Genomic DNA, 16996 nt, shown 5'->3' on the forward strand with positions numbered 1-16996 from the left:
ATTCGACGTCTTTTTTACATAAAACGCAAATGTTATCACCTTGTTGAGTGATTCCCAGCCTGTATAATCTTTTTTTAGTATTCACTCTGTCTATCAACACAAACCAAATGAACAACTCAACTTTTCGTAGAACCAAACCTTTCCAAATAGTTCTGGTAAAGTTATAACTCATTATAATCTTCGAGAGCATTTCTGACTGCAACAGCAGCACACAAGAGTTAGTATAAAATATTCCTTCTCTATCAAGCTTCTTCACTACTCTATCCTCTTTATTGTTTGCTAGTTTTACAGGTCTTAAGGCATTATGCAACTGATCTACTAGATCCAACTCCCATTGGTATAAATCTCGCCACCACTAAAAATTTCAAACACACTCTAACCCATTCCAAAACCCACAATCCCCTATCACAGGTTCTCTTTGGTTTGAAACAGAAAAGAGTCTCAGAAAATTATCTTTTAACGAACCACCTTGTAGCCAAACATCTTCCTAAAAGTGGGTCCTATGTCTATCACCTACCTCCATAGACAATCCAATGATCACCTTACGTCTCACAGCTTGATCCTTGAATTGTAACTGACAAATATTCTTCCGTGGACTCCCTCTTATCGGTAATTTCTTATTCAATAACATCACATTGGGATCCAAACTATAGCAAAAGTAAACAATCTTCTTCCATAATGGATACTCCTCTTTTGAAAAATACCACAATCGTCTAAACAGCAGTGCGGTGTTCCTAACCAAGGCATCCTGCACCCCAACCCTCCCAATTTTTTTGGAGCCTGAACCACATTTCATTTCACCAACGCCATACCATTCCTGCCTTCCTCCTTACTTCATGTAAATCTTTTCTATAAAAAAATCAATTTTTCTGTCACAGCATTTAGCATTTTATACAGACTCATTTTTCTGGACTTTCTTGCAAACAAAAAAATATTCTTTCATTACGAAATTCTCATTCATAGGTTTACAAGAGGACAGAAATGTATGAAAACTTGCTTGGGTTCTTCAACGGCTTTTATTTCATCCAATACTTTCAACTAGCAAACCTTACAAAGCTAGGAAAATTGTCAAACCGAAAAGTTATTTAGTATAGATTTAATAAGGACTAACTTACCAATTTTATTGAGAGTCTTAACTTTTTACAAGTTGATCTTCTCCTCCACTTTATCAATTATCGATTTTCAAGTCTTGATGAGCCTTGGGTTCGTACCTAAGGATATGCCAAAATATCTGACTGACAAGTTAGCCTCTTTACATCCCAATATGCTACACATGTTGGAAACTCACTGTTGCTCACAATTGATCGGGAGCAAGCTATAAATTTATCGAAGTTGATATTCAATTCTGACATTATCTCAAAGCACTTTAGCAGCCATGCATACTTTCTGATGGTATGTAAAACAAAGTAAAAAAATTTTGAATTTTAAACTACGTTAATAAATTAATAGAGTTTTAAATTTTAAACTTCTTCTTAGACTTCTAAAGGTAGTTGATTCAATAGGTATTGTGTTATGATTTTAGTCGAGTTAACTTTCTTACTCATTTTAGCAGCTTTTCAGTGTGTCTCGTGTGATGATGAGTGGCAATTTATCCATGAAAGCATCATTTATTATCTTCATCATTTGATATGAATCATATGATTATATATGGCTTCAGTACAAAATATGTACCAACATACATTAATGACTAACCTACCTATTTATAAAGCTCTCTTTTGGTTCTTTGCTTCACATGTTTCTCTATCTATGCACAGGAATCATCCATCAAACTTTATACGATTTCTCTTGATCAAAATGCAAATATCTATGATGTTAAAATGTGCAGAGCATCCTTAATTTCTTCATATACATCATTTGAATACTTAATAAAACGGCTTTAAAAGAATTGAGATATGTGTGTAGTCTTCTTAGTGGCATTATTATATGGTTTTACAGGAACTTCTCCAAGCCATACACCAAATTCTGCAGAGATGATAAAGTAGGAATGAATTGGTGAAAGAAGAATGATATAGAATGAATGAAGGAAGGTACCTTGAGGCGCACAACTTTTCTAATGGCTAACAGCAAGCCTGGCATGAGGCATTGCACATTTGTAATATCATGCTTGATAGAATATATCTGCATGAAACGAGTGAATGTTAAAATTTATTAACTAAGAAGGGGATAACATAGAAAACTTCTTAGTTCTTACCTCTCCTGGAGCAGAGAAGTGAACTGTTGTACTTGAGGGAAGTCCTGGAAGTACCAAGCTATGCACACGAATTCCATCTCCAAGGACTTGACCCCTTGCCAACACATCCGTTGAAGCATCTTCTCTGTTATAGATCTGACCCAGGTTTGACAGATTCTTTGCTATTTGGTTTGCATCTACTGATGGAAGATCCTGTTCACCAGCAATCCAATCCTTATTTTTTTTGGATAACATCTTCATGAAAAATCATTCACAGCACTATCTTACATTTGCATTAGCCTTGGATTCCACAATCTCAACGTTTCTGTAATGGAAAGAAGCTGAAATTGCAGCTTGTTGTAGCAATATTGATCCTATGGAAAGGGTTGGTGCAACCAACACACCCTGGTATACATAAAAATGCTAATCAAGTCCCATACACCTTACACCTTAGTTAGTTACCACCAAGTTTTTTGTGCTCACCATGGTGGCCTTGTCACAGAATGCAGATAATGCTGCAACCGTATCTAATTGCATTCGCGGAACGTGGACTACGCTTCTCATGCCAAATGCTGTTACCTACTCAAACATGCACATTGAAAAACATGTCACACTACTTATTACAAAACTGTCTCCTACCCTTTTTAATTAGTTAGTTGAGACACTAGACCTGTTTTACATTGTCATATACGGAGGAAGGATCAGTGAAATCAACTACAACTCCTGCTCCCTTGGACTGCAAATTCCATTCTTCAAAACATAATACAATAATTAAAACCGTATGATGCCATCACATGATTATATATATTACCTGAGATATAGAACCCAAAACCATAGTGAGATCATTTATTATGGGTATTTCAAGGGGCTCTTCCATGCCACATACCTAATAATAATAATTAAGAAAACAAGGAACTTGAGAAAAACTTGTCTAGTTTCAGAGACAAAAACAAATAAGAAAAAAGAACATAAATACCTGTCCAATATCTTCCCCAACATGACAAATATCTACAGCACCAGCGAGTTCCATTCCCCTGGCTTTAGTCACAGCTTCCACTGCTGCTCTTCCTATCTCCTTGGATGCTCCATTTATCACTACCTGTTTTAAAACCATATCACTTCATTAGCATTTTCACAATGCATTGCATGTTGGTAAATAATGATAATGGCACCTTAATGTTGGTTTGTGTAGGCTGGACAGAGCATGAAACACAATGCTTGATTCTGTAATTGTGATTGTGATGAGAATTATTATTCCTATTCAAGTAGTAGTTGGTGGAACGGAAGTGAGAGCTTAAGGATACCATGGCTGCTGCTCCTCTATGCAACACGATAGATAAGGCTATAAATATGATATATGACCAATGTGTTTATTGAGAGATAAGGTTTTTGGTTCTTTGATAGGCCTTTATTAGACGCCGTATATACATGCTTTTCCCAATTCATTGTTTCACAATTAAATATCACCATTAATTATTGTATGTTATCTAATCTAATAAAAACAAAAATAAATTAGTAAGGTGCTCTTTATTGAATCAATCACCTTCAGAAATTTAAAATTTAAAATTTTATTAGTTTATTTTGTATTTGTATAATATATATAATTAATTATTTTTTTATTTTTAATTAAATAAAAAATATATAAATTTTCTTTACATACTCTTCCAATTTTATTACGTACTCTCTTTGTACATAAAAAAGAATTACATATAATATAATATCATATAATATGAAGTTTATGTATTATATGGAACCTACTACATAACAACTGTCTTATCTATTAAATATAATATAATCATATGGAGGACAAAGCTTAATTCTAAAATAATTTTAAGTCTAAATAAGTACCAATCATAATTAGCCAATTAAACTGCTACGCATGATCACCAAATGTTGAAAAGGTCATAATAATCCACCAACTGAACAAACTTGCACTATTTTGTATGCTAATGTGATAGTGATTTTGAAAAACAACGACATTGATCCACCAACTTAAAACTAAGAGAAACACAAGTTTTAATGTATATGCAAACATCTAAATTCAGAACACACAACACACAGCATCAGTATGTGCAGAGTTCTTGCATTGTAATTTTCCTGAATCACATGACTCAGCTTATTCTTTATTAGACCCCACACATGTAACATGTATATATGTTCTTTTTGAAGTAGTTGTACATTATATATCTATATATATTCTCCTAATAACTGTTTCAAAAATACATGTTGAAATGACACCAAATTATTGTAAAATATAAATAGTTGCTTCTGTGTTCTATAGTCAATGGTCTTATATATCTCAACTTAATTGTAAGGTCTTAATCATTAATCAATTAATCAATAGAAGATGAACATTTGCTCTATGTATAACCAATACTAATTCATCATTTTGTCGGTACCTATCAAAGGATTAATATGTTACACCTCACCTGAAAGTTTGTTAAAATTTCCATTTGGTAAATCCACTAAAAAAATTATTTATAACATAAACTAATAAATTAAGAAAACAAAAAGTAAAATTGTTATCTTTAAAAACCAAAGAATAAAGTTTTATTAGAAGGTTAAAAAGGATTCAATCCCCTGAAGCTAAAATCCAAAACACCAAGTTGTGTTGTAATCCAACTTATATCCCGTTGTCTAATTGTTAATTGCCACATTGTGTATAAGGTCTTTGGGGAGAGATCACATCAATGACAATGTATCACGAGAGATGGATTATTAGCTAGCTAGGTGACGCTGACAATCTTGACTATAAACCTAAGTTGGATGCACTTTTATGTGAAAGATCCTTTTAGATTGAACCATACACAATTATGTGAAGCCTAATTGATCATCAATCCCATCAAAAAATTAAAAGGATTTTATAATTTTAAGATGAAAAAAAGTTTACACAATTAAAATTATTTCTTACACAGTGGATTGTTGGGCATTGTGATCAAGTATTGTTTAATTAAAATCCTAATTGGTCGGTAGCTTGTCTCTAATGAAACATGGCCCAATCCCTCCATGACGGCTTGGAAATGAGAGAGCACGGTGAGGGTTCAACACTGAATCGCAGCTCCGAAAGCAGTGTCACGTGCGGCCAAAGTGTCGGTGTGGACTGTGAAATGGAGTCAGCATCTGCTTTTAGGCTTAGATTTTAGAACCCACCTTCATGCTCCCTATTTTCACCATGTCTCCATTTTTTCCTCATCATGTCATGTCCTCACAAATTCATTTTTAATCTTACTTACAATTCTCTTCATCTTAATTTTTATAATACACTGACTCAATGTATTATTAAAGATGAAGTTTAGCAACTCAATAATAGCAAACATGCTGCTGGTTGCGCGCATTGACACCATGTGATATGTACACTACTTATGCTCCAATAGTATATTGGTTTTGAAGCAACAATTTGTTTGCTCTGAATTAGTTCCACCCTAAGCACAATTTTAGAGTTTCTTTAGTGTTGTAATAAAAATTAGGGGAATGCTAGATAAATAATGATTATCTTAAATAACATGAATAATCACCAATCAAATAAAAATACACTACACTTTAATTTAATATTATTAATTAAATTTATTCTTTTAACCCTATTAATTCACATTATTTATATATTTAAAAAAAATTGTTGTTTATCTATATCTTTTCTAAAAATTATAGCGAAAATTGAAAAGTAAGAGTATTAGAGTAGTATATATACGTGTATATACTGCGTGCTGCGTCATCTAAAATAAATTCCAATTCCAAAATTACCCTTACCCCGGATACCTGTCTTTCACCAAACCCCACACCCATAATCTCTAAGCTAGGATATCACGCACTCAGTCACATAATTTCAGACACAGACACCCAAGTTTCCACTTCCATATTTAAAAAAAAAAAAAAAGAAAACCATTTTGGCGGCTTTGCATGTTTCACTCTCTCATTTCCCCCTTTTCCTTTTTTTTAACCCAATATTCTTGTGGTGGCTATTGTTTTATATTAATTTTTTATAAATATAATAAGTCATCTTAATATTTTACTCATATTTAATTATTGAGAGGAATTAATTTAAATGAAATATATGTTAAAAATGACAATAATAATATAACGTACAAATTTTATAAATAATTAAAAATGTAGAACAAAATTAATAGCAAGGATAACAACAAAAAGAATAATTCAAAATATAAACAAAACTCTCACTTCATATTTTTATCGGAATAGTTTTATTAACCATATTATGCCATCATAATTATTACTATTGTAACTACCATAATCATAATTTACACAGAAATCACCTTTTCTTTTTTTGTTGTGGTAGAATAGAATTGCAACAGGGAACAATAATCCATCTTGATTAATCATATGATATGATGTGACGATATTTTATCGACAATTATTTAAACCCAATTTGTTTACATTTTATGAAATTATTAATAACATCAAAGTCACAGGCTGCTGCCAGCATGGTTAGCTGGCCACTCTTTTTTTTTATTAATATATTTCATTTTTGCCGATTTTTCTTTTAAAACTATTTTTTGTTTTTTTAATCTCTCTCTTCCATCTTTCATCTACACCGATTCCTCCAGAGAGAGAGAGAGAGAGAGAGAGAGAGCGAGCAAAATCCTGATTATTGGAATTGTTTTTCTCTCTGGATTTTGACTTCACATTACATTGCCCTTTTTTTCTTCTTCTTCATCTTCAGAACAACACAGTCACCGGTTCTATCAGATTCTCTTTTGTTCCATTTGTTAATTCCACTCCAAAATTACGCGACAAAACTCTCACACTCACCACATTCATTATTTTCCTTCACACAAACATTACTGCCTTTAATTCGGACCCTTTCTCAGGTTCATTTTCTTCTCTTCTCTCTTTCATTTCTATGTAATTTTCCCCCTATTCATCTGAGTCTGACTTTCTTTTCCTTTGAGAAAGTGTGAACTTTTCCGTCCGGCGATTTGCCGTGAAAGCAAAGATTTGGAGGGTTGATGCGTCGGTGTTTTTCTTCATCCGAACGCCATTGTTGATTCTTCTAGTAAAAAGCACAAGGGGGAAAAACAAAAGGCGGAGCTTTCGTTTCTTCAGTTTTCTCTCTCTTGAAACTTGAAGCTTTTTTGGCTCTCTTTCTTTTTCCCTACGGGGATTGGAGTCGTGGAATGCGGGCTATTCACACTTCCACGCATCAGGTTCTAACAACGTCATCGTTTCGGTCAATCGAGTCTCTGTTTTTTTCTTCTTTTTTTTTCTCTTTCTCTCTCTTCTCACACAAATCAAACTTGGCAGAGATCTAATCTGAGCTTCTGGTTCTTTCTCTCTCTCTCACTAACTTCAACACAAACACAGAAGTGTTACTGAAAGAGAGAAGAAGATGATGAGGATGAGGAACATGACCAATAATTATGGGGTCTCCGCCGTGAATAATGGAAGCGAGGCTACAACTACGAGGGCAATGGAATGGGAGATGAGACCAGGTGGAATGCTGGTTCAGCGCAGAACCGATGACTCGGATCGGAACTCAGTGCCGCCGGCACCGACAATTAGAGTTAGGGTTAAATACGGATCAACCTACCATGAAGTCAACATTAGTTCTCAAGCTACATTCGGTAAACCCCCTTTTTCTTTAATAATTATATTATATTATTATCTGTTGATTTATTTATGTTTACTGTTGTAATGTATTAGGGGAATTGAAGAAAATGTTGTCTGGTCCAACTGGGTTGCACCACCAGGATCAGCAGATATATTACAAGGACAAAGAGAGGGATTCAAAGGCGTTCCTTGACATTGTTGGAGTGAAGGACAAGTCCAAATTGGTGTTGGTGGAGGACCCTCTTAGCCAAGAGAGAAGGTACTTGGAGATGAGAAAGAATGCTAAGATGGAAAAAGCTGCCAAGTCCATTTCTGAAATCAGCTTGGAAGTTGATAGACTTGCAGCCAGGGTATGCTTTCTTCTATCCCCCTTTTCTTCTTTTTCTATGTATTAAATAAATGCTTCAGTAGTTGGGTGGTGCTGATTAATTCGGACTTTGTCAGGTGTCAGCACTTGAATCAATTATTAGTAAAGGTGGCAAAGTTGCTGAAATTGATGTCATTAGTCTCATTGAGCTCTTGATGAATCAACTCCTTAAATTGGATGGTATAATGGCTGATGGAGATGTTAAACTGCAGAGGAAAATGCAGGTACATTCTTCTATGCATAACTTTGCACTTTTCCTGCATTTGGTAGCTATAACATAACACAAATAGAGAGAGACAGTCATAGGAAATTTGTGTCTCTTTTGTCTCCGTTTGACACATTGGCTTGTACTTGTTTTCAACTCTAAATACTTTTTGTGTGTCTCTTTATCTCTGTATTTATGTTTTATATATTGCAATTCTGTTGATTCCCATTGATTAATTATGGTTTGTTCTGATGGTGATGAATCCCCATTTTGAAGGTAAAAAGAGTTCAAAAGTATGTTGAAACTCTTGATATGCTTAAAATTAAGAATTCTATGGGCAATGCCAACAATGGAGGGCACCATGCATCAGTGAAGGCCCAACAGAGGCATTCAAATGTGCATAGACTAGCAACAATTCAAGAGCAACCACAATCACAAGGTGTGTCAAATGGGAATAATCATAGATCAGCAACAATTCAGGAGCAGCAGCAGCAAAACCAACCCTCAGAAGTAGTAGTTACCACAAAATGGGAGACATTTGATTCTCTGCCACCGTTAATTCCAGTATCTTCTTCCACATCCACATCAGCAAGCCCACTGAATAATGGCAACAACAACAATAGTAATAACAATTCAGTTCATCACAAGTTCAATTGGGAATTCTTCGATTGAGTAGCATAACCACGTGTACCTTTTATTTTTATTTTTGGTAATTGTGTGGAGATGTGATTTGGGGTTTAATTTGTCTTTCCACTTGGGACTTGGGAATGTTACGTTATATGTTACAGTTACAGTTACATACATTCTTTTCTGTACTTAGATTTGTTTTAGTAACCCCCCATTAGTCTCTGTCCATTTACTTCACCGGAAATAAACGGGGTTGCTCTATAATAGTGATGATTAATTATCATAAAAACGGTTCCATCTTTTTTAATTATATATATGATATGATTTTTGGTGCACCTCTTCATTTTCATTCATTTCAATTTTGGTCTGGTCAATGGTAAATTGTTGGTGAAAAGGGCGGTGGTTACGTTGATGAAATAGGAATACCACTATTAATTTTATTTTGGTGCCTTGCTTATTGTGGGGGCTACAAACGGACAAAAAGAGTGGCATCTATTAAAGTGTTTGCCTTCCTATCATGAAAAAACTAAGAAGGAAATATCCCCCCAATGACAACAAGACAAGCCTGAAAAGCCATCAATAGGGTAGAAGATGAAATCATATATGTTAACTAGCTATAACTAATTATTAGCCACTAGGTTTGGTAATTTATACAGTAGGGTCTCATGTTTTTAAGAAATTGCTAATTGCAAAACAGATCTCAGCCAAATTATTATTCCGGAAATAGAAAGTATTGTTCCGGGGTTTGAAGCCAAGGTTTTTGCGAGGCTATGATACCCCCTATCCCTATGACCTTCTGCTGAGTTAGCAAACACTTTAATGCAAACGCGTTTTAATAATGAGCGTAATGATTTGGTAGTAGATAATCAAAGCAGTCATATACCAAATCTTCCTTTCTTTTTTCAACTTTAATTTGTTCTAGAAATTGATGGAATAATTGCACAAGGAAAACAGCAAATAAGCGATACTTGGTTAAGAATGGCATTTTGCAACCATAATATAAAATATTATATAATATTGCAACAAAGTACAACCTTCATCCATGTGCCTTAGTCAAAGAGTTTGACATCATATTTTTACCTAAAATTTTAATACAACCAATTTATGAATTTTTCAAAAATAATTTTCTGCCTATTTTAGTTATACACTTTATATTACATTACAATAATATAATTGATACATTCACAAATACGAGTAGAAATCAAAGCAATCCAACTTTCCCATTAGATTGGATACACAGGAGAGGAAAGAATATGTACATTATCTTAAATTACATATCAAAGGGAAAAATAAAAGGTGGATACTACAATGAAGATGGCATAATTGTCTTCATATGAGTATATTTCTTTTTGACCTTTGGATGATGGATTGTATGGTTAGATTTTGATATTTATAAAAGTGTTGTTTTTGTTTAAAGTGTGGCTAAATAAATAAACCACACTTTTAACCAAAGCATCTTCATGAGAAGATATTTTTGCCATCTTCATTGTAGTATCCACCAAAATAAAAAAGAATTCTGTTATCCACATGGCTTCACGCAGAATTATATATTGCAATTATTGCTGTATAGTCTACCCTATTACACGAGTAACACAAATAAAGCTAGGGAGGTTCAAGAGAATCTAGCTAGGCAATTCGTATTCTATACTCTCCTTATAATTGAATGGAGTGCATATTTTGCTTTTGTGAAACACTTCACGTTGCCAATTATACTTTGGTTTGTTTGACATGGGGTATGGCAGAGTGGATTAAACATCAAGGAACCATGCATGGTTCTATCTTATTACACTTCCAAGAGGCAAGACCCATGTGTTATTGCCACAATGTTAAAACCGCATAATTGGATTACACTTATTTTTATTTGATTATGCAAATAATCATACAGATAAGGTCGTAGCATCATACATGGAGACAAATTAAATTTGGATTTATTTCATTTGATTATACAAAAGACTATGTCCTATGTGCCAGAATCGATTAAAGACATAACTCACAAGGTTCCAATTTTGAAGGCGGTTCTTGCTATCTATCCATAACCATAAATAAAGGCATCACAACCATTGAATCAGAATAGAAAAAAGGAAAAAGGATGAACACATGCTTGTCCAATGTGATCAATTCAGAATTCAGATATAGAAGATTGAGTAAGCAATCATTCTTCCAACTTGTTTATAACTCATCTCTCATAGACTCTGGCGGTCTCTATTGAGATAAGGACTGTTTGCTCAATTATGACCCTATTGTCATTTACTACGCATACTTTTGGTCACAATATTTTAGTGTGTTTAGTAACTTCTTTTTTTAATTTTCCCCTGCTTAATAATATTTTAACAAAAATGCCACCTGCGTATAAAAAATTAGCTACTGTATCTTTGTGTATAGATACATATATTAGTTAATTTATTTTTAATGTGTATCTTGTTTTTTAATATATATTTTATACAAATAGTTGATTTGATCGCTAACTTTTTATGTACATATAATATGTTTGTTAATTGAAATAAGTATTCAATAATAAGAGGATATTAATAATTCTTTTTCTTTTTTGGTCTGGGGATATGAATATTTATAAAACACGCATTAAATCAAATGCGTTATAACAGGTATTTTTCACTAAAAATTAAAAACTAGCAGGATGAGTTTTCTTTTTTTTTTTGGTCAGCACACAGTTTTCTTTAAATATATGCTAGTGATTTTTTTGGGCCCTTTGTTTCTCTACTGGTATGGGCTGGCTTAAATAGTGATAGGATTTTTGGAAGTACTTTGGGTCAATGGTTTTTGGTTCGCTACCTTCCAATGTTTTTGTAAAAAAAAAAAGGTGATTGTTATGGTATGTAAAAATATTTGTCTAACTTATTAAAAAGAATTAAAAATTAAAATTTAATTTAAAAAATATAAAAAATAAATAATTATTAAATATTTAAAATTTATTATAAAAAAATAAATTAGACAAAAGTTAGATATCAAATTATAGAAACCATAAATTAGTTCATCTTGAACTAAATGGGCTAAGAAGTAAAATGTGGCAATTGGGTGATTTGCAGAAGCTAGAGTAACTTTTTGGGTTTAGTGTTCACTTTTTGGTCTCATTCTCAACCTTTTCTGCGCCCAAAATCTGAAAAAAAAAAACTGAAAGGCTATAGGATAAGAAATAAGTAAGTGATCATACTTTATGTCGGTGGAGTAGAACTAATTATTACTATTTTATATTCTTATCGGAATTGAGAGTTTACCAATAATAGGAATATAATTCATCTAAAGTATCTTATGAAAGCTAACGTGGCAACAAGGGACAGAGATTTAGCTAAAACTGTTAATGCTAACGTGTCATTTTTTCCTAAGATCAACAATTACAAAAAGGAATATGAATACATAAGAAAGTAAAACCATGTAAAGTCATCTCAAATTAAAGACGCATATAAATTATGATAACGATTAGCATCAGATATTCTTTTCAAAGCACAAACATTAAAAAAGAGTCGGCAAATGCTTTATTTCAAAGCACACACGCAGTTTGACTCCGAGTCTCTATCCCGTCCTCCACGTCATAAACAACGCTCCATTCGAAAATTGAAGTCCTTTCTTGACTATTATTAAATTAAAAAACCATTATTATTCTTATAATACTAAAATCAAAACTATATATCTAGAACGTTATTAGTGCATGTTAATGTGATCCCATTAATTACGTCTCTTTGTTTCCTCTTATGGGCTAACGCTGGTGTAGTTAAGAAATGTGTATCAAGATTCTCGACCACTTTAATTTCATCAATATAATAATCAACAATTCACACCTTAATTTAGATAAGTGAATTAATTAAGGATATAGGTATAAATAATTAAAAGAAAGGAAGCAAGTAGCAAGAATATGTAGATGTGAGGTTGAAGGGACGTAGGTGTAAAGAGGGAATGAACTTGATGCATGCATCGTGTCTAGCCGACAGTAAAATAGATTGAGGCTGCTTCAATATGCGGGAACACTCAGCATGCTATGGTAGGCATAGCCAACCAATTATAATCAACAATAGTGTGCTACATATTCTAACTACAGGTTAAAGCTGTCAATTCCGGCAAACATTTCAACCAATATATACTTTAGAGTTTAGTTGTAGCACATCCTTATCCAACATTTAGAAAACTCAAATACAGTCAGTCAATTTCACGTGAAGTTAATATTTGAGAGTCGTTAGATAAAATTTTACTAAAATCAATTAAAACATTTAACATTTCTCAATTATCAATTTTACATAAAGTCGACTACACCTGAGTTTTCACCATAAATTAAACACTACGATGCTCTTATATCTTAATCCATTTGCTACCTTTTTTTTAAATAACATTTGAGAATAAATACCTTGATCATGTACGAAATGTTTATCTTAAAATTGAAAGTTTTGAGACTAAAATAAATTGTCAACTACATGCTTTTAACTATTTAAGTCATTCTTTGAAACCCAATCCAAAACAAAAGTGAAGTCAAACTTATCTTTAGTTCTCACTTTGTAACCGAAAGTTTTAAAATTTGCGGCTCTAAGTTTGCCCAAACAGTTGATGACATAAATCCCACAAGCATGATCATTCCGGCAGGCCTTCTGAAAATGATTCTATAAATTATTTAGTAGATTGTTAATATAACTTTTTATTTGCGCTGATATCTATCATTTTTTACGGTGGCCCTACTCGTATAAAAACGGTTAAAATTTTTCTTACATGAATATGATAATTAAGATATAGATACATGTTATGTCAAATGATATAATAGTTTTTTAACTATTATTTTTATGTAAAAATTATTGTAGTAGTTAAATTATCTTCTTGTCACCGTTTTATGTTTTGTCCAAGACATTGATTGCTATAGAAATTTTTTATGTTATGATTGTTTTTAGACTATATTAATTAAAGAGTCAAAAGGATTAATCTAGCTATATGAAATGCTCGTTTAGATTAAAAAAATAATAAATAATGAACATAATGTTTATATGAAAAAAAGTAGGAAAAGTATATGTTCTAATTAAAAGTGTTATTCCGGATTTATCAACCAATAGTATGAAACTAAAGTAGTCTTCAAGTACGTATTTATTTTTTAAAAAGGAAAAAGAAAACAAAAACTATAATGAACATAAAAGCTTATTATTGAAGTTATTCTACTTTTATGCATTCAATAAAATGTTACTTATGAGCAGAGACGCGTGTGGATATCGTTGTGTGTCTTGATTTTGCGATCAAAATGTGGTTAGAATCTTCACGAAGCTAAGAAATCAGATGTGCAGAGACAGAGAATAAAATGCATGTGGATGAGGAATTTGGATTTTGATTGGATGGTGCTTATCTGTGAATCAAGATTTACACATATATATGAGTTGGACATTTGCGGTGGTCTTGAAAATGAGATCAATTATTTCAAGTATTATCCTATGAGGAAGAGTCTTATTCCGAGTTAATCAAAGACTTTAGGAAAAAATATATCAATAAATGAGTGAATAAGTTTTTTCGGTTATAATTTCCTTTTAATATCAAAGTAAATTATGTGTTTGAGATTCTTTTTAATCTCAAAAAAACCCTTGAACTTGAACATGCTTAATAATGATGCGGAAAAAAGGATTAACAAAAATGCATAATTAAAATTAAATACAAAAGATATATTAAAATTAAAATAAAAAGATAAATTAAACTTAAATATAGAAAGAATAATTTTATTTTTTATTTAATTTGTTTATGTAATAGAAAAAAGACTCGTCAACTTAATTTGTTCACACCATAATTTAGGAATTAAATTAAAAAGACTCACTCAACCTTTTATCTAATTATCCATTATAATATACAAGAAAGTGGCTCACTCAATCTCACTTGTTTATAGTATGATTTTATCACAAAATAAAAAAATACTTTAACATTTTTCTCTTTATATGATAACTATAATAATTTATGAAGTATTTAGAATTTTCTATTAAGTTAAAACAAAAAAATTATAAACTTACAAATATAAAATTTAATTTAATAACTAAATAAATAAAATTAAAATATATCAAATTAAATTAAATATTTTAAAAATATAAATTAATAAATTTTAAATAATAATTAAACTCTTAATATTATAAATATTTCAAATACGTATTACTGAATAAGTATCTTCCACCACTTGCCAGTGTGAGTAAAATAAACTATTTGTATATCACCAATAAATAATAAGGGAAATAAGTGTGGCGATAAAATGGTATGCAGAAAAGTACAAGAGCGTTTTTGATGACTAATATAGAAAGAGTTGTCACCTTTGGGGAAAGTGCATTGCACTGTGCGAGAAAGAGAAATGCAAAAGGCTGAAGAGATAGATAATAATAAAGCATTTTTGTGGTTCATTTTGTTTCTGAGAAACAAGTTGACGCGGAATCAGAGGGAAAGTAGAAGGCTTTAAAAAGAAGAGCAGCTGTCTCATATTCAGAGGTAGTCATATTCCTTATCATTATCACCAAAAACTGAACACCCATCCTTTCTTTCTTCACCACTTAGGTTCGGTTCCCGAGCCTCTAGCTTCGTAGCCAAATTCAATTTGTCTCTATCCTAGGGAGCCAAATGTTGTTGCTCTCTTTCTCTACACTTCATTTCATTTATTTCATGATAACTATGGTTACCAAAGTTAACCATACCTAACTAATTAATATCTAGGTATTGTGTAGTCTCATCACTCTCCCAAATTACTTGTTTGCAGGAATATTATCTTGTTGGCAAAATAGGGATCAGTGCAAGATAAGTTAGATAATTACGCGTATGTAAAAAGCATCCATGAACCTATGCATTGTTCTTATTGTAGTTTGTAACACGGTACGGTGATGACCAGGTACATTAGCTTGTCGAATTTCTCAACACCTCAATCCCGTTAATTGTACCCTACTCTATGCATATGCTTAGATGCATAGCACGTGTCCTAGTATTGAGTCACTCATCTCTATACGTGTCCTAGTGAAAGCTTCAATTCGTTTAATTGCTTTGTATTGAGTCACTCATCTCTATACTCAGCACTCGGCATGTGCGGCACGTTCTTGCATTCTGCACGTGTGCTATATTAATGCATGCATGCTCCTTAATTACTTTCTACTATCTTATCTTATTATTATACTATACTTTTATTTATTTTGAGATGCGCAACCTATATAACCATTACAAGTAGCTACTAGCTAGTTATTATTGTACCCAATTGTTTCTTCAATATTTTTTCAATAATGTATCAGGGAAAAGAAAAATTTAGGAGGCTAACAATTTTTGTGTTTTGTAGTTAGTACTTAATCATAAAAAAAGAGTAATTTTTTATTATTAAATATAATTTCACACCATTAAAAATATTATTGATGACCAATTAATAGTTAAAAAATATAAAAATTACTGACTCTTTAATACTCCTCTTAAAAAAATATTAGGAATTAATACTTTTAAGAAATACTAATTATGTAACATTTCTTTTTTTTATTGTTCATTATTATGATTATATAATAATGCAAAATTAATATATAATGAATAATGTGTTGCATATATTTGAATTTATTTTTACGTATTTTGTATACCATTATTGTGATTTTTAGATACAGCAATAATATATATAAAGTTAAATGTAAAGAGATTGAGAATATAAAAAAGAAATAAAACATGTTAACCCAATATTAATAAGAAAAAAAATCGGTGACAATTTTAATTTTAATCCAAAATATCAGGAGAAAAAAAATATACTTAACCTTTATTTTTTTTATAAATTTATGTTTACTTAGTATTTGGATAAGAATAATAAGTTCAAACAAAATGATATTAATAACTATTTCAATTTGTTAATGTAATAAAAAATAATATTTAAAAGTACTATTTTTAGACTAATGTTAAAAAGAACCAGACCAGTTTTAATCAATTGAATCGAGTCTATGTACACTTTCAAGAACAATTTTAACGACGAGGCTCCCATAAAAATGCATAAAATATTTTTTTGTAAAGATATTTATGTGTCATATTATTATTGAATGTATTAATGAACCGATTATTTTTGAATTTTTTTAATAAATTAGAATAAAACCGATTTTTTTAT

The 16996-nt window shown here is 31.6% G+C and overlaps 2 protein-coding genes across 6 annotated transcripts; one reads left to right on the forward strand and one right to left on the reverse strand.

Annotated features, from left to right (window-relative positions):
- Positions 1 to 1760: 1760 nt before the first annotated feature.
- LOC112711678 (dihydrodipicolinate reductase-like protein CRR1, chloroplastic) lies at positions 1761 to 3571 on the reverse strand. Its single transcript, XM_025764381.3, has 9 exons — positions 3343 to 3571; positions 3147 to 3269; positions 2982 to 3056; positions 2841 to 2906; positions 2654 to 2749; positions 2459 to 2575; positions 2192 to 2383; positions 2032 to 2118; positions 1761 to 1962 (listed from the first exon to the last, which is right to left on the reverse strand). Exons 1-9 carry the CDS (start codon positions 3475 to 3477, stop codon positions 1930 to 1932), a joined length of 924 nt encoding a protein of 307 aa, XP_025620166.1. The 5' UTR covers positions 3478 to 3571; the 3' UTR covers positions 1761 to 1929.
- A 3096-nt stretch (positions 3572 to 6667) lies between these two features.
- Positions 6668 to 9266, forward strand: LOC112711679 (BAG family molecular chaperone regulator 2). Of its 5 annotated transcripts, none has more exons than XM_025764383.3 (6): positions 6668 to 6993; positions 7079 to 7329; positions 7427 to 7746; positions 7826 to 8082; positions 8177 to 8323; positions 8581 to 9266. In XM_025764383.3, the coding sequence occupies exons 3-6, from the start codon at positions 7512 to 7514 to the stop codon at positions 8974 to 8976; spliced, it is 1035 nt and encodes a 344-aa protein (XP_025620168.1). In that variant the 5' UTR covers positions 6668 to 6993; positions 7079 to 7329; positions 7427 to 7511; the 3' UTR covers positions 8977 to 9266. The 5 variants fall into 5 exon arrangements, with proteins under 5 accessions (XP_025620168.1, XP_072059545.1, XP_072059543.1 ...); XM_072203444.1 differs by having other exon boundaries at positions 7487 to 7746; XM_072203442.1 differs by having other exon boundaries at positions 7079 to 7746.
- Positions 9267 to 16996: the final 7730 nt, after the last annotated feature.

The sequence above is a fragment of the Arachis hypogaea genome, chromosome 9, assembly GCF_003086295.3.
Source record: "Arachis hypogaea cultivar Tifrunner chromosome 9, arahy.Tifrunner.gnm2.J5K5, whole genome shotgun sequence".
Classification (NCBI taxonomy): domain Eukaryota; kingdom Viridiplantae; phylum Streptophyta; class Magnoliopsida; order Fabales; family Fabaceae; genus Arachis; species Arachis hypogaea.